This window comes from Orycteropus afer, unplaced genomic scaffold, assembly GCF_000298275.1.
Source record: "Orycteropus afer afer isolate SDZICR_OR568_19922 unplaced genomic scaffold, OryAfe1.0 scaffold00018, whole genome shotgun sequence".
In the NCBI taxonomy this organism is placed as follows: domain Eukaryota; kingdom Metazoa; phylum Chordata; class Mammalia; order Tubulidentata; family Orycteropodidae; genus Orycteropus; species Orycteropus afer.
Window position 1 is genome coordinate 1,349,072 of NW_006921605.1, and position 17,509 is coordinate 1,366,580.

The following is a 17,509-nucleotide window of genomic DNA, read 5'->3' on the forward strand; positions in this document are numbered from 1 at the left end:
CCCCCTCACACATGTGAGCCCCCTCAAGACACTCCCTCTCCCCCTCACACGTTGAGAGTTCCCACCACACTTCCCCCTCCTCCTCACACAAGTAAGTCCCCGCCAGGATACTTCCTCTTCCCCCTAACATGTGTGAGAGCCCCCCCAGGGCACTTTCCCCACCCCTTCACACATGGAAGCCCCCCCCAGGGCATGTCCCCCTCACCGCCACACATGTCAGAGCCATGCTGCCTGCCCCCTTCTCCACAAGTCCTAAATTCCCTGTAAGGCAAAGCCCATGCTAGAACCCAGCAGAACTGCCGGACACCACCCTCCAGATGGGAAGCATGGGGATGGAGGGGCATACAGGGCCATCACACGCCACTGGACCCACAAGATCAGCCTGAGCCAGAGGCCCAGCTCTGAGCAGGTGCACAGCTGTGTGGATTCAGAGATGCCCCCACCCCAACCAAAAGCTCACGGTCCAAGCCGCACCCCAGGCCTCTGAACTGTGTGTGTGACATCGCTGGTTCTGACCGTGAAGGCTGGAACAAACACAGGTGGGGCCAAGAAAGCCCAGTAGCACCATCATGGATGGAACCACCACCCAACCACACAGCGCAACAGGCAGGACTTCACGCTGTGGTGAGGCCAGGTGTCCAGCCCCCAAGGAGACAGTGCTGGGTCACAGAGCACCTGACAGTGATAAGTGCTGGGGTGTAAATCTGCCCCCCATGCCTCCCCCACAAAGGATGAGGCCACCAGGAGAAGGCTCTACCCCAGTGCTGAGCGTGAATCTGCCACACTCCACACAACCCCACACCTCCACAGAGGAGGCCACCCACCCCAGTGCTGGGCATGAATCCACCACACTCCACACCCCCACAAAGGACAGGTCGCCAGAGGCCCCACAGGTGCCCGTGTGTAGTCACAAGCAAACAGGATGGGGGACAAAGTACCACACCCACAGGGGTCTCACGTCCAGGCGAAGTGCCCAGCACGAGGGTGCGCCGCCACCCCAGGACAAAGTGCCACACCCACAGGGGTCTCGCGTTCAGGCAAAGTACCCAGCGTGAGGGCGCGTCGCCACCCCAGGACAAAGTGCCACACCCACAGGGGTCTCGCGTTCAGGCAAAGTACCCAGCGTGAGGGCGCGTCGCCACCCCAGGACAAAGTGCCACACCCACAGGGGTCTCGCGTTCAGGCAAAGTACCCAGCGTGAGGGCGCGTCGCCACCCCAGGACAAAGTGCCACACCCACAGGGGTCTCGCGTTCAGGCGAAGTGCCCAGCGCGAGGGCGCGCCGCCACCCCAGGGCTGCACGGCTAGGAGACCCCGGCAAGCCCACCTCCTCCCAGGGAGACCCCGGCAAGCGCACCTCCTCCCAGGGACATGCAAACAGGGAAGCTCTAGCCCCCAGGCCCCTACTGCCCGCTGGCCCCCCAGCAGAGGACCATGCACATCCTGTGCACCCAGGAGCGGCCCAGCTGTGCCCGCCCTCCCCGCCGTGCAAGACCACAGAGCATGAGCAGGCATGGCCAGAGCACAGCTCAGTGTCCAGCCAAAGCAGGCAAGGCCAGAGCCTCCTGCCACCCACCTCACCTGGTCCGTGGGAAGTGGATGAGAAGCTCCCAGAGAGTCCGGCCTGCACAGAAGGTGTCCTGCAGCCGGGCGCCGTCATCTAGCTGCAGTGCAATGCGAACCTGAAGGGGCAAGCACCAGGCACGTGACTGGGAGGGAGGGAGGCAGCCATGACTGGGCCTGAGTCCGGGAGCATGAGTCAGTGGGCTGTGTGGCCCGATCTCCTGGGAATTTGTGAGGACCTGGAGAGAGCATCTCCCAGCAATGAGTAGGCACCTTTCTCCTCTGCACACTCTGTAAACCACACATGTGGGTGCATGTGTGTGTGCACTGTGCAGGCATATACATGTATGTATACATGTATATATATCTACCTGTATGAACAGGCTCATGTGTGTTCACATGTGCATGTATATACGCGTGGGGGTCAGAATAAGACCATGGTGTGTGCACTATGCACACACCCATGTATACATATACGTGTACATCCACCTGTATGAAATCACATGTGTTCACATGTGCATGCACACATACACACATGGGGTCACAGTGAGGCCATGCATACATGTACGTACCTCCACCTATACAAACGAGCTCACATATGTTAACATGTACATGCATACATATACACGTGGAGGTCGGAGTAAGACCATGCTCTCTGTGTGTGCACTATGCACATGAATGCATGTATGCAGACACGTGTATACACCCACCTGTATGAACAGGCTCACATGTGTTAACGTGTGTATCATACACATGTGGGGTCACAGTAAGACCGTGCTCTGTGCATGTGCGTGTGTGCATGTGCACATACACGTATACATCTACCTGCATGAACAGGCTCACATGTGTTCACGTATGCGTGCATGTGTACACATGTGGGGGTCGCAGGAAGACCGTACTCTGCAGGGTCTCCAGCGGCTGATCTTTCAGAAGTGGACATCCAGGCCTCCTCTCCAAGGCTCCTCTGGGTGGAGTCAACCTCCAACATTTCTGTCGGTATCTAAGCATGTTCGCTGCTAGCGTCACCCAGGGACTTCCCGCAACACCAAACAGCCCATAAGACATCAGAAGATGCTGTGCTTCCATAAATCAGCCTCATCCTGGACGTGTGTGGCCAACGGAGACAGCAGCTCAGGGTTCCCACCCCAGTCGTCCTGAACCTGGGAGCTGATGGTGCCCAGCCCGCTCCAGCCCTGATAAACCGGCCCCGCAGAGGCCCACCTACCATGTCCGCAGGCCCCTCACGGCTACGGGAGGCGGGCACCATCTCGAGCTTGGCGTTGTTGGGCAGGTTGGCGAATCTCCACTGCAGGGAAAGATCCAGCACACTCCTTTGAAACCTGCAGGACGGAGCACAGTGCACTGGTCATGGCACACACGCTGCCACGGCGCCCAGCACAGCCCGTCTGCCTGGAGCAGGCCCCTGAGCAGTGCCAGCCAGATGGTGCTCACATCTGAGCTCAGAACCTACTGGTCTAACGGTGCACCGTCATCACAGCCCAAAGTTGCTTCCCTGAGCAGACTCAGCTGCCATAGGCACTCCAACCTGCACTGCCGGCCCCTGCCAAGAGGCCACCTCCCCATCATGCCAGCTTTCTGCTGTCCCCGAGGCAGGGCCACAAGCCTAAAGTCAGGCAACAGGAAGCAGACATTCCAGAGATAAACCTGGCCCAAAGTGCTGACGGTCAAGTGTGGTGCTCACGGTGGCCAGGGCTGAGGGCTGGACCAATAATCCCAGCTCGAAAACCAAATTTCTCCAGGCCCGGAGCAGGGTGCCACTCCCCACTCCCACCTGGCACACCAGGCCACCGGGGACAAGTTCAGCATGGCTGCCACAGAGAGGACTCCAGGGCTCCCAGGCCTGAGGTGACGGGGTTTCTCAGGAGTGAGGTGGGAGGGTTGGGGGAATGAGGTGTGAAGAAAGGAGATGAGCGAGAGAGAACCAAGGAGGCAGGGGCAGGGGCAGGGGCCATCAGCAGCTCTGCGGTCGGGCAGGCCTGCACCCCCAGCCAGCCTCTCCGGAAAGCACAGGCACAGCTCGGCCCTGCTTCAGAACCAGGAAGCTCCAACAAGAAGGGCCAACGGGCTGAGCATGGCCACACCCAGCCGACAGTATGCTCTGAGGTCCAGCTCAACTCACGTCAGCCGTGGACAGACTGCTTGAGAAGCCAGAACAGGCAGGTAGAGAGAAGCAGGACCAGGAGACCCAAGCTCTGCGGGCCCTTCACCTCAGGCAGAGGGGGGGCAGACCCAGAGCCCCTTGACCCCATAACTCCCAGAACCCTACAAAAACAAGGCCCAGAAAACCCAGAAGCAAAACCCCATGCTGCACGTGTGGAAAACGTTTAGAAAGAAATGACAGAGAGGACGTGTGTGGGATTCCAATGCACACGCAGCAGTCAGCCGGGCCGGCATTCTGAATCACAAAAAGGCCCCAGGAGGCTTGAGGGGCTAGGAGGAGCGTAGGACAGCGGTCTTTAGCCCCAGCCACAAAAGCGATCCCGGAGGGACCCAATGTGTTGGTCCGATGGAGCCTGGTGGAACCGCTGAGACCATGGCCCCTCACTGCCCCTCAGGTCTGGAACTGAAGCCACACCTGTGGCTTCCAGCCAAACAAAAGACAGGCATAGGAGCTGAACGTTTACCTGAGGGAGGTAGGTGCAGTCCTTGGAGAGAACAATCAGGGGAGAAAGAAGGGCTGTGTCTGCACAGAGAGACAGTTCAATGGACAGGAGTGCAAGGAGGCATGGACACAGGGAAGAGGTAACTGTCAGAAGGAAGTGGGAGGGGAGCTGTTGCACTGTGATGAATTGTGGTCGATGTCGTGGGACAGAGTGTACGTGGGCTGCCGTATGGAAAGTGAATTTGCTCTATAAATTTTCACCTAAATCACACACAAAAAAAAGTGATACCAGAGGTTGCTAGAATGGCAAGAGGGGGCAGCAGAACCACCGAGGCCCCAGAGCAGAGGACAGGGACATGTCACACACGTGCTGGGCATCCTGCCCCCACAGCAGCATCTTTCAAACAAGTCACATAGTTGGTGGGCGACAAGGAGACTTGACCAAAGCCAACAAGGTGCTGCAAGAGACCTGTCAAAATATTTCCAACAGGGTCTAGGGGGGCCCCACCCACAGACAGCACGCCCTATCCCTCATGGGCATGACCATGGACTTCACATCCACTATGGCGAACGTGGCCAAGGAACAGACAGAAGGCAGGAAGACAAGGGTGCCTTGTCAGCCCTCCCACCCACAAACTCTCCCAAGGCCCTCACTGCCCCACCTCAGCATAGTGACACTGAAAACTGGACTTCACGACCGGGGGCTGGACAAGTGGATGTCAACCCTGCCCGACCAGCCTGAGGGCAAGGGTCGGGGGAGGCCCCTCTCTTTAGAAAGACCCGTAACTCCAGGTGCCTAGAGTGCTGGGGCCCACTGCTCCGTGACCAGCTAGCTCTCTGTCCCCCCAACCCCAGGAACATAAACAGCAAAGCCACTAAGACCCTCACTGTGTTCAGGTGAAAACCAACCCACCCTGCTGGGTTCCCCACAGCCTCGCACACTGTGCTCCAGCCACTGGGCCTCTCCCCTCTCCCGGACCTCCGGGCTCACTCACAGCTTAAACGCCCCAGACAAGATGATCTAAGGCAGTATCCCTCACCCACACACACAAACACAAATAATCACATATACATACTCACGTAGTCACATACACATATACAGTCACATAATCCTTCTCGCATAAATACACACGCCATCACATACACACTTACTCTCATATACACATACATACTTACACTCACACACCCTCGTTCCTTGTACAAATACACAATCGTTCACACTTACTTATGCACACACACTCACTCATGCACCCATTCGCTCTCATACAAACCTCACACACCTCACATACCCAAATGCCTATGCAGTCATGCAAACTCCCACTTCCTTATGTACACACACTTAGGCATACACTCACATACATAAACACACACTCATACTCACACATGCACACACACCCGTCTGGCTCAGGTCTTTGACCTGCATTCTGTCTGTGGACGTGCTCTGTGTTGGGGCCCGATACCCTAAAGACCAGGGCTCTCTGCCCTTTACCGCTGGCTCCGCACCAGTACACGGGAGCTCAACAAACAGGATGAAGAAACTGGATTCACAAATACCAGCCCGCAGCACGACCCCATCCCACAGGTGGGGGCCGGACCAGGCAGCCAAGCGCCTAGCACTCACTTCAGGTCATAGTCACAGGGGTTGAAGTCCTGTCGCCGGCACGTGTCCTCCAGGACCTAGACAGGAAAGGACAGTAAAGCACAGAGCCAGGAGGCCAGCCAAGGGCACAGAGCTCCTTCCTCAGGGTCCAGTTCAAGCTGCTCACACAGAACTCAGTCCCAGGTCACCGAGGGGCCGCCCACTCACAGCTCCCTGAGCATGACCTGCAGATGCCCCTGTCCCCTTCCAACTCTGCTGGAACATACACCACGGATCCCCTGCACCCCACAACCCCCACTGACAAAGAACAAAGGCCAAAGTCTGCGGCCTCACACACCACGCACCCAGCCTGCTCTACCACCTGCCCCGATGCTTGCTCCTTCCCCAAGCCAGCTCCACGGTGCGCTCAGGGCCTTGTGAGCCCCCACCTCGGTGGCTTCCACACGTGTTCTTCACCCGCTTACAAGTCTCCCACCACTGACCCAGCCTGTGAGTCCCCAGACTGCGTCATGGGATGTCCCCTTCACAGCAGGGGTGGCTCCCACCCACTGCCATCAGCTCGGTAACCACTCCCAGTGACCCTGTAAGATAAACTACAAGTGCCTCATAGGGTCTCCAAGGCTGGAATTTTTATGGAAGCGGACTGCCATCTCTCTCTCCCGCGGAGCAGCTGGTGGGTTCGACCTGCCAATCTTTCATTTCGCAGTCGAATGCTTTAATCACTGTGCCACCAGAGCTTCTGAGGGGCGGTAAGCAGTTTTAAATTTGAGAAGAGGTCACCCACTCATCTCATCGTGGTAAAAATGAAGCGATGACTCATCCAAATGGCTTCCAGGCCCAGTGGCCAGCGCATCTGGCCGCGAGGGAAACGGAGACCCGGCTCCGAGGCCAGGTGCTCGCCCCAGAATGGGGACAGAAGTCTGGGGGCTCCAGTTTTCTCGGCGCCCTCAGACGCTAGGCTTCGCTGAGTGTTGGGTACTCAGAAGGGATGACAGGAGATGCTGCCTTCACAGCACCCTCAGAAGCATACGAGCCCACCTGCCCTAGGGCACTGCCCCGTCCCCACCCGAAGGGACCCCCGCGGAAGCCTTGCCGCCGCAGAAGTAGGCGGGCCCGTCACGCCAGGAAGCCGCCCATTGGTCACGCGCAGGCCCCGCCCCAAGGTCCTCCGGAGCCAACCGCAAGGGGCGGGCCCCGCACCGACTTCCTCCGCCCAGAGGCCCGCAGCCTGGACGTCCGGCCGCCCCGGCTGGCGGCGTACCTGCAGCAGCACGGTGCTCGGCGTCACCTTCACCGTGTGGCGCCGCCCGTTCGGGGCCAACACCGACACGGCGGAGCCTCCACTGCCTGCCGAGGCCGCCATCTTCCGCTCACGTGACTCGCCGCGCCGGCTCCACCGACTTCCTCGGCGCTGGCGGATGCGCACTTCCGGCCGGCGCAGGCCCCGCCCCCGGCCGTGGCCTCGGTCCCGAAGCGCGTGGAGCTGCCCTACCTGCCCTCGGAGCAGTAGCCCAGCAGCCCCATTCGGGGAACGGCGGTCACCTAGCAAGGGACGCACTTTGCGGGCCTCCCGCTCGCGCCATCCGTGTGTGGCCGCAGCCCTGCGCGAGCCGGCGCCACGTGTGCCCAGAGCGCGGGGCTGGAGGGGCGAGGACCAAGCCCAGAGCCCTGTCCCGAGCCGGCCTCTGGCTCCCGGCGCCCCCTGGCCGGGTCCCCAGCCTGCGCCCACCACTCTCCTCACTCGCCGCCTCAGCCCTCCCCGGCTTGGTCGAGTTCGCCACCTGGGGTCCCTGTCCACTGCCCTCTGTGATCACCCCGTGCCCTCCCTGTCCCCTCCACCTGTCTGCAGCCGCCATGGGGCTGGGTCAGCCCTCCCTGCGAGGAACCACTGCCCAGGCTCAGTGCCCTCTTCTGGCGGCCCTGTGGGCGTGGTGGCAGCCAGGGGTCCACCTGGCAGTGACCGCACGGGGGCAGAAGCACGCAAGAGAGTCGATGGCATGGGGGGGGTTGGCCTGTCCCCTCCCCTTGCAACCTGTGGGGCAGACTCCCTCTTCCAGCCTCCCTCCCTCCCCAGGCTCCTGCATGCCCCTCCCCTCTCTCCAGGAGGGCCCTCACCTTCCTGCCGCCCTGAGTTGGCAGTTTTCCTGCTCCAGCCAACATCCCCAGGGCACCCTTGTCCTCCAAACTCTGTCCGGCCTGACTACCCCCTCTTCCCACCTTCACGCTCTTCTGGGAGTACCGCCAACTCTCCAATGCCATTTATTCCCTGGAGACTCAAATCCTGTTGGGTGGACCCGACCTCACCTCCACGAGCCCCTTGGGCTCCTAAATGCCCCCCCAACACTCACCACCCATCTTGCCCCCAGATGTGCAGGCAGGGGTGTGCTTCACAACTTGTCACGCAACCACAACACCCCCCCAGGCGTCCCAGGCCCCTACACACCTCCCTCCCAAGACCCCCAGCCTCTGTGAGCTCCGCATCCCCCTGAGTTCCTTTCTGGCCCAGCTACACTTTGTTATACCTCTACTCTGTCCTCACCTGATCAGACACCAGATCCCGCGGATGAACCTCACACACCTGCACTCTGCGGCCCTCCCCACCTCGGCGCTGGTGGGTGGTTTGTTGGGCCAGTTAATGGTTGTAACAGGGAACATACAGACACCTGGGTCCTTGCCTCCCCCACAGCTGCCCCCAGCAGTGTACCTCTCCTGCTCTGGCCTTGGAAAGTCTGCCCACACTCTTCCCTCCACTCCACAGGCCCAGCCCAAGTGGCACAGGCCTCCCCACCACTGGGAGCCATCTTCAGCCCCCAGTACCTGGTGGCTCCCACCATCAGCACTTACACTTCCTTCACAGCCTTGGCAGTTTCCACCCCTTTGCCCTAAGCTCACTCCTGCACTGTGGAGCTGTCCATCTGTCTCCCCAGACCCCCTGGGCCTTGCTCACCTGCAGCCCTGTCGTTCACCTGCGCCCCTTGGTGTGCTGTCAGTCCTGCCGGGAACCTCTCCAGTGGGATGCAGGAGAGATCACACCCTTCATTCCGTTAAACAGATCTAGGTTCCAAGTTGCCATCCTGATGGCACTGTATTTTCCTCTGCATGGGAGCCGTCACACCTTTGCACAGGTGATGGACCTACATACACACACCCCTATAAATTTACAAACACAGACACCCACTCCTACTCGAGAAAACTGGGAAAGCCTCAGAATTCAGAGCCTGAACGTGACCTCAGCTCGGGACAGCCTCGTGGCCCTACCCACCCACATGCTCTTTGTGACCTCAGATGGCCTTGTTCAAGCAGAACGGCATTGTCCTGGCCTTTGAGTCTTTCCCAGCACAAACGTCACCAGGTCACCATCAGTGCACTCTGCCTCTACGGTCCTGGGAGAATCATAAGGTTGTAGACACTTGCCAGGTTTAGCTCAATAAGTCATCTGGTGAAGCCCCTGTTACTGCGTGTACAAGTTCCATGGCCTATGGTAACACGGTACCACAGATAAATGCCCTGAAACAACAGAAATGTGTTGTCTCCCAGTTCTAGAGGCCAGACATCCGAGTTCAAGGTGTCGGCAGGGCTGTGCTGCCTCCAGGGGCTCTAGGAGAGGGTTCTTTCTTGTCTCCCAGCTTCTGGCAGCTCCCAGCATTCCTTGGCTTGTGGGCACATCAGTCCAGTCGGCCCCCAACCTCCCTCTGTGTCTGTGTGTGTCCTCTTATAAAGACACGGTTTGTATTGGACCTGGGCTCACCCTGCTCCAGTGTAATTGCATCTTCAAAGATCTCATTTCCAGACTCCTTCACGTTATGAGGTGGACATGGCTTTTGGGGGACACTGTCTAACTCACAACAAGTCCTGCTGCTGGTTCGGTGACAGCTGGGTTGTCCTGCCCCTTCTCACTGCTGCCTGGTCCTGTCAGCTCAGCCCTGAGCTCCTTGTGGTCCATGGGTGTGTCCACTGTCTGCTTGGGGTGTCTCACTGGGGACAGCGGGGTGCGCAATGTCACTTACATTCTCTGGGTTGCACAACTGTACTTGCCCTTCTGTTCTGGAACATTCCTCCTCCTTTAGTGTGAACTCACTGCCCCACCTTCTTATCTAACCTTTCGAGTTGCTGTTGCCAACTGGATCCTATGTGGATGAATCCTGGAAGAGCTCACCGCTCAAGACAGATGTCCTTTTCTGGTTGCGCTGAACGACTGGTTTAGAGAAGACTTCAGGGAATGTTCTTGGTTTGAGGTTTAAAGGTGATGTCAGGGCAATCATGTTGGGGGTTCATCCAGTCTCAGAGGCTCCAGAGAGTCTGTACTCCTTGAGATCCCATTTTATACAGGTGACCCCCGCTTTCTGAAAGTTGGCTTTACACCACTTCACTTTCATACAAAGACGCACATCCATACCTATTTCTGTTAACCAAAAGAAATTCAAAGACGATTTTCGCTTCTATGAAAAGCAAAACTAGTGGTCAGTGCTTGGTGGCCAGCCGATAAAGAGGCCACGTGCACCCCGAGTGGCCAGAGGCGTCGCCATGCTCCTTCTCGGGACCACGCTCAGCATCTGAGCTTCATACGCTGCCCCACCAACTGTGTTACCTCCATCTTGTGTAGGTCGTCGTGTACTGTGTCAGCTCTGCTTTCCCGATACGGGGAATGTTAAGTGTTGCATGTTATTTGCTATGATTTGGGAGGTTACTTTTGGGGTTTGGGAACGCTCAGAAATGCTTCTGTATAAAGTAATGGTAATTGCTCCTTCCCTTCACAGCATTTCAGCTTGTGAACGATTTCATGGGAACGCTCTACTTTCAGAGAGCAGGGAAAACCTGTATCTTAGAGACTGCCTCTATTTTTGGGTAGCCAGGGAAACCTGTAGCATAGAAAAGGACCAATCTCTAGACAAACGTTACAGCCACTTTATTGATAATAGCCCCAAACTGGAAGCCACTCAGGTGTCCTTCAGGGGTGGACAGTGAAACCAACAGGTGTGCCTGGACCGCGGACCACTGCTCAGCAGCAGGAAGGAATGCAGCGTTGGTCCACACCTCAACTTGGGGGGCTCCTCAGAGAAGTATGCTGAGTGGAAAAGCCAGACTCCAAAGGTCACACAGGGGTTCCAGCTACAACAGAGCCTGAAAATGACACCATTTTAAAAATGGAGGGCAGATTGGGGGCTGCCAGGGGCTAGAGACGGGACAGGAGTGGGTTGGGGCTAGAAAAGAATGCTAGGAGGGACCTCGTGGAAGTGGGATGTTTTGTATCTTGACTGTGGTGATGAGGACACATATCTACACAGGTGGAAATATTGTATGGAACTTGATATATACACACACAAGCACACATGCACACACGAAAAGGGGTATAAGCAAGACTGGCGGAACCTAAATGTGAGCAACATCGTGGTCGTAATATATGACGTCAGTTTTGCAAAATGTTACCACTGGAGGGCTGGGCAGAGGGCACAGATGGACCCTTCCTACTACTGCCAGCGAACCTGCAATCATCCCAGTAACATTTTCAATGGACATAATAACAAATCCCAGGCCACGGTAGGGCCAAGGGTTTATTAGGACTGCAGTGACAGAGGGTGGGCAGAGGAATAGGGAAAGGAACTCTGTGCTCAGGGGACACAGACTTCTGCTAAGGAGACGGGAAATCTGGGGACCGGTTGTGGCAATGGCCTCACGGAGGAGGGGCACAGAATGCCCACATCCAGGCGATTCTCCTGGGTGTTGCTAATGGGACCAAAGCCTATTTCCAAGGAAATGATGTCCCAATCTGTGGTCCGGGGGCATTGAGAGGTTCTGATAGGTCCCCAGATTACACATTATGGGCAAATGGCCCAGCCTGGCCTGGGAACCAACCTCCAGTCACCTGTCTCTGGGGAAAGGAGGCACTGATTTCCGAACAGGTGTGACGAACGTCTCACCCCAGGGTCTCAGGGCAGCCAAAGGCATCTTTACTTTAACCAACAGGCTCAAACCCCAGCTCTTCCAACACAGATCCCTCTGGGGACCTACCTGCAGTGTCAGCGATAGGATGACTTCCCACCCCGCGAGAAGAGAGTGCTGGCTCCTCACCGTCCCCAGGCCTGGCCAGCCACACTCCCAGGCCTTCCACAACCCCAGCCCCTGCCTGGCCAGCCGCACTCTGCCCTCCTGGGCTTCCCGCACACCTAGCCTGGAACCTCACACTGTCCTGCCGGGCCTCCCACACCCCCAGCCCAGACCTAGACTCCACACTCTCCTGCCAAGCCTCCTGCACCCCCAGCCCAGGCTTGGAACCCCATTCCATCATGCTGGGCCTCCTGCACCCCCAGTCTTGGCTTCAAATCCCACACCCTCCTGCTGGGCTTCCTGCACCCCCAGCCCTGGCCTGGAACCCCACACCCTGCACCTCGCCCAGCTGGCCTGGGTGCTTTTCCTTGTCTCCCTCCATCTGGGCTCTGACTCACACCACCTCCTCAAGGCCCTCTTGACCCCGCATTGTTCCTCCCCTCTCCCAACACCCCTACCTCAAAAGACAAGCCCTGCCAGTGCTTTCTAGCCCCACGTCCCTGGTGCTCAGCACACAGCAGGAGCTTAATAGATGCTTGGCTAATGAACGCATGGCATCCGGAACAACCCCCCTTGGCCCCAGCACTTGCCTGATTTGCCCCTGGCCACCCCGCAGTGCAGACACCTGGCTCGGGTCAGTGTCTCAGGTAGAAATCAGATGTAGAGAAGAGGCCACATTCCTTACTCTGTTCAAAGATCCAGTCCACGCTGCCCCACCCCCACCCCGCATGGTGACCAGCCTCCCCCCCACACGCCGAAGCACAGGTGGCATGCCCAGTCCTGCTTCCGGTTCTGTGTCCACCCCCCACTGCGTCTCAGGGATCAGGAAACAGCACAGCCTCTCGGAGCCATGTGGCCCCTCTACCCTGAGGCCACCACCCCCGCCCCCCAGGCGGCTGCCAGACAGCTGTCCCAGGCTCTGCTTTGAATTAGAGGTGGCCTGGCCCTTTAAGAGAGGCCCCCGCCCCCGCCCCCCACGGCCTCTTTGAAGTTGCTGTTTGCTGGAGGCTTGGTGGCAGATCTGAGGGCTGGCGGCTGCCTCCCCCAGGCCACGTGCAGATCACAGGGTGGAGGGGTTGAGCAAGGGTCACATGGCCGCCAGCCCTGGCTGGCCTGCAGCCCCGGTGGCAGTGGGGCATGGGGACCAGCGGGCTGCGAGGGATGGGGATGGGCTGGGGACCAGCGGCCAGCACCTGGAGTTCATTAGGTCTGTAGGACACAGGCAGCAGCATCGGAGCTAAGGGGAGTCGGCCTGGGCTCCTCACTGATGGCCCCTTCACAGCTGATGGCCCTCAGACTCTCTCTCTCTCTCTCTCCCCCTGAGAAGTCCCATCTCCAGGCTGAGCAGGAGCTCCTCCCATCCCACGCCCCTCCCCACTCAGCCACTCCGTGTCCTTGTGCTGGGCGAGGTCACGTGGGGAGTGTGGTCCTGAGGCTGCTGGATGTGGACAGTCTAACTAATCATCGGGGGGCTCCAAGGCCCCTGGGGTCTGGCGCTGGGGTCAGAGAAGCCCACAGGCCCTCTGTCCTTCACTGGAGGAGGCATGGGGACTTCCAGGACTCAGCCCCCAGTGAGGGGACTCCGGCCCCTAGGTGCTTGGAGTCCTAGGGCGGGGCTGTGGTCCTTTCTCCACCTGGTTCCTGGAGCTGGAGTGGGGTGGGTAAGGACAGATGACCTTGCAGGAACAGCCTGGTGGCGCTGCCGCCCTTCTCCCTCTGGGGGCTGGGTCCTGAGATGGCCCCGGCCTCCCCAGCTCCTGCCCAGCACAGCTGCTTACGAGAGCTTTGCTCACAAGGTCCCCGCATAGAAAGGGTTCCTGCCTTCATGGCGGATGGGAAGGACCTTTAGGGAGAGCAAAACGGGGTCCAAGCTCTATCATGCTGGGCCACTGGCCTTGAGATCTCCTCTCAGAGCTGGGGACGGGCTCCTGGCACTGAGGAGTGGGGTGGGGGGTGGCTGCCCCATGTCTGGCCCACTTGGGCCTCAGAGGCCAGCAGCCAGGAGGACATAGGCTGCCCAGGTGGCTGTGTGGGGCGGGTGGCCAAAGCCAGCCGACAGCAGCTGGGCCCCAGACGGCAGGGAACAGCTGGAGACAGAGCAGCAGTCCATGCTGGTGGCCCTGGGCTGAGGGTGCTGGGGCCCCAGGGAGCAGGCAGGCATGAGCATGGAACAATGGTGTCCAGCCAGGGCTCTCTCTGGTCAGACCAGCAACTGGAGGCCACTGGTGGCCCTTCCTGAGCATCACTGACTGGGCCAGCACCTCCCTCAACGTGGACCCTAACTCTAGTTTCCAAAATGCCCCCTCTTTGCACCCTTTCCCTGCAGGAGTGGGCACACTGCTCAGAAAGGGAGGCAGTAGAACGAGTCCTTGGCCCCCCACCCTGCACCTGGGCCACTCCTCCTAGTGAGGCAAGCTCCCTACCAGGCTCTGGCGCCCCTAGCTCCCTTGCAGCTCGGCTCAGCCAGAAGGCCCTGCTACAGGCGTGTGAATGGGAGGCCTGGGAAGCTATTAGACAGCAGCTGTGTGGCACCCACCACATGGCCCAGGCCAGACACTCGGCTGCGTGGCACCCACCACATGGCCCAGGCCAGACACTCGGCTGCGTGGCACCCACCACGTGGCCTGGGCCGGGCACTCAGCTGCTTGGCACCCACCCTGGCATGGGCACAGCAGCAACGGCAGCTTGTGCCGAGAGCCCCAGCCCAGGGACCATGGTGCCATTTCGTGTCCTTGTGCTGGGCGAGGTCATGAGCTCCCAGGGATTAATGCAACAGGGTGACTGAGATCTCTTTCCTACTGCTTGTCCCCAGAAGTCCAGCGAGTCTCAGAGAGTCCACCTGAGTAGTTTGCCAGCCAGCACCCACCATAGCAGCCGGTACCGGGGACCTCAGCCCACCCAGGTCCCTGGGGGTCGCAGGCACCTGCCTCCACAGCTGGTACCCAGGGCAGCAGCCCCCAGGGTCTCCTGGAGTTGCCAGCATCCACCATGCCAAGCCACATCAGGTCATGACTCGCCACAAACCTGCTGGCTGCCACCCATGCAGAGCACCTGCCAGCCTGACACTTGCAGTGACCCTGTGAGGTGGGAAACTGTTCTTCTGACCATTTTAGAGGCGAGGAGCCTGAGGCTTGGAGACCCAGCACAGGCCCAGCTAGCGGCAGAGCCAGGACCGTCACACAGAGAGTGGGCCCCCGGCCATGCTGCACCTTGATGGGCAGGCTGGCAGATCTTGCCTGATGAGCCGATGGGGGCACTAAACCCACACATCCCAAAAGGCTCCCAGAGTAAGACCACTATACCCACCCCCAGCTGGACACAACAGCAGCTGCTCCATTCCCCTCCCTCCCTCTCCTGGGCCGCCCAGAGGCCTGCCCCTGGTCCAGCCTGTTGGCCCTGACCAGGTCCACCTTCCCCACACACCAGTGCCACACAGGGGTGCTGCCTTCCACTCTGATGGCCTGAACCTGTGGCCAATGCTCTGAGGCTGACAGCAGACCTGAGGTCTGTGTCCAGCTCTACTCATGGACGTCCACACCTGTGGCCCCTCTGTTGGTCACTCAGAGCCATGTTGGGACCACAAGCAGCCGTTTCGAGTGCAGTCTGATGCCTGGCCTGCCCCCCGCACCCCGCCGCCTACCGCCTTGCACCCACCCTCCTTGGAAATCCCACCAGACTCTGGGAACTGAAATCTCTGGGTGAAGGCTCTGCATCCCCAGGTGCAGATGTGAAGCTGGCCCTGGGAGCCAGGAAGGGTGTGGCGGAGCAGAAGGCAGAGCCAGCCTGTCTGGGTCAAGAGAAGGATACCAGTGGGAGCAGCCAAGGCGCCTCGGGGACCTGTCCCCTGCCGTAAGGCTGCAGCCTCATCTGCCCAGTGGGCCTTTGTAGGCAAGGGGAGTGGGGGGGCAGGACCCGAAGGGCAGGGAAGCTCTGAGCAAAGGGGTTCCAGACCCACTCCACTTCTTCTGCTGCCGCTTCTCTTGGGGTTCAGTGTGAGGATGGATGCTCATGGCACGTACCAGGTGACAGTGGGTTTCCCCATCCTGGCATTCCGCCGGCAATCACACTGCCCTCTGCAGTGCACCGGACTGAATGCTTTCACGCAGCGGTTCCAGTGCTCCACACAACAACCCGCTAATGCAACTATGGCCGCTGCCCTGTCAGAAGCAAGAGGTAGGGAGGAAATGGAGAGGTCACGGGCCTGGCCCAAGACCGCCAGCCAGGAAGTGGCTCACAGCCAGATGGCACACACCCCAAGCCCACACAGCCTTCCCTCAGCCGGGGCTTGGAACAACGGGCCCTTAGAGCACAGAGGAGTCCCCGGGTGGTGCAGGCAGAGAACACGCCCCACTACTGACCCAAAGTCCACCCCGAGGTACTGCACAAGAGAGGCCTGACAGTCGGCTTCTGAAAAAGCAGCCACCGACGGACCCCGCGAACATCTGCTCCGACACGCAGGGCGCCAGGGGCAGGGCCTGACCCCGGAGCCACCGGTTGAGGAAGCCCAGGACTCTCCAGGCAGGTCCTCACCCACCCTTGAATCTGCCTAGAACGACTTTCATAATCAGGCGGCCTTCACACAGGGGCCAAGACTGCTGAGTGGACACCAGGAATCAGACTGCTGCCAGCGACTGCCTCTGGCCAGTCCTGAGCAAGTTTCTGAGCTGACCAACAGTGAAGGGTCGGCAGGCGTGGACATCCGTGAGCAGAGCCAGGCCCAGACCTCAGCTCAGCTCGGGCTCACAGCCGCTGGTCAGCAGGATGGGGCCTACTGTGAGCACAGCCTGACTCCTGCTTGGCTGAGTGTCCCAGCTCAGGCGGACTCGGGCACCCTCAAGTCCTGCTCAGGACGCTCTCAGAGCTGCTGGGTCTCTCACTGGTCCTGCCAGGACCTGGCCAGCTGGCATGCCAACATGGTGCTGTCAAGACCTCTTCCTTCAAGCTGGGAGCAGGTGAGAAGGGCGGGCCAGGGCCAAGCGGCGGAAGGCTGAGCGGCTCAGAGCTCCTGGCTGCTGTCATCATTACCCAGCCCCCATGGGCGGGTGGAATCCCGGTCTCCAACCCCAGGGGTACTGCAGGTGTTGGAGAGCTGCTCAGAGGGGAGGGGGGAGGCAGCGCTCCGCTATGGGAATAGGAAGTGCTGAGAAAGCCCTTGTCTCACGTCCTGGCTCCAAAGCCTGCGTCCTGTCTCCACCGTGCATGCTAGGACACCCCCATGCCTGCCGCCCGCAGGTAAGTGAGGAAGGGGGATGGGCACCCCAGGATGGAATAGGAAACCTCCTGGGAACATGGCTGCCCCACAGATGGATTTCTAAGGAGGAAACCATTCTGTCCGCAGGGACCCCAGCTCCGGATGGGGAAGGAGGCCCTCACAGTCTAGACGATGCAGCAGAAAGGCCAACGGAGCTTGGAGGTCACCAAGCACAGATCATGCCGGCCACTGCTCTGCGCACTGTGCCCCCGGCGGCGGCAGGGCCACACAGGTTCGCGGAGCCCGAAGGCAGGTCGCAACCCCGTGGCCCGAGGACCTCGGGAAGCGCCAGCGCAATCCGCCCACCCAGGCGCGGGCTAGGAAGACTCCCCTGCGGCGCCAGCCGGGGCGCCCGGTCCCTCCCGCAGGTCGCCGAGGGCGCCTGGGCTCGCGCCGCACCTGTCCGCGCCTCCGGAGGCCCCGGCGCC

At 59.7% G+C, this 17,509-nt stretch overlaps 2 protein-coding genes across 2 annotated transcripts in view; one reads left to right on the forward strand and one right to left on the reverse strand.

Moving 5' to 3' along the window:
* The window catches only part of ASPSCR1 (ASPSCR1 tether for SLC2A4, UBX domain containing), a 29,192-nt gene extending 22,044 nt beyond the window's left edge, over window positions 1–7,148 (reverse strand). Inside the window, exons 1-4 of the mRNA XM_007959802.1 lie at window positions 7,047–7,148; window positions 5,807–5,862; window positions 2,788–2,902; window positions 1,581–1,681 (exon numbers count right to left, since the gene is read on the reverse strand). Coding sequence (XP_007957993.1) covers window positions 1,581–1,681; window positions 2,788–2,902; window positions 5,807–5,862; window positions 7,047–7,148 — 374 coding nt within the window. The remainder of the gene's footprint in view (window positions 1–1,580; window positions 1,682–2,787; window positions 2,903–5,806; window positions 5,863–7,046) is intronic.
* Window positions 7,149–7,203: 55 nt separating this feature from the next.
* NOTUM (notum, palmitoleoyl-protein carboxylesterase) overlaps window positions 7,204–17,509 on the forward strand; it is a 16,599-nt gene continuing 6,293 nt past the window's right edge. Inside the window, exons 1-3 of the mRNA XM_007959565.2 lie at window positions 7,204–7,791; window positions 14,643–14,768; window positions 16,381–16,782. Of these exons, the coding sequence (XP_007957756.2) occupies window positions 7,204–7,791; window positions 14,643–14,768; window positions 16,381–16,782 (1,116 nt within the window). The remainder of the gene's footprint in view (window positions 7,792–14,642; window positions 14,769–16,380; window positions 16,783–17,509) is intronic.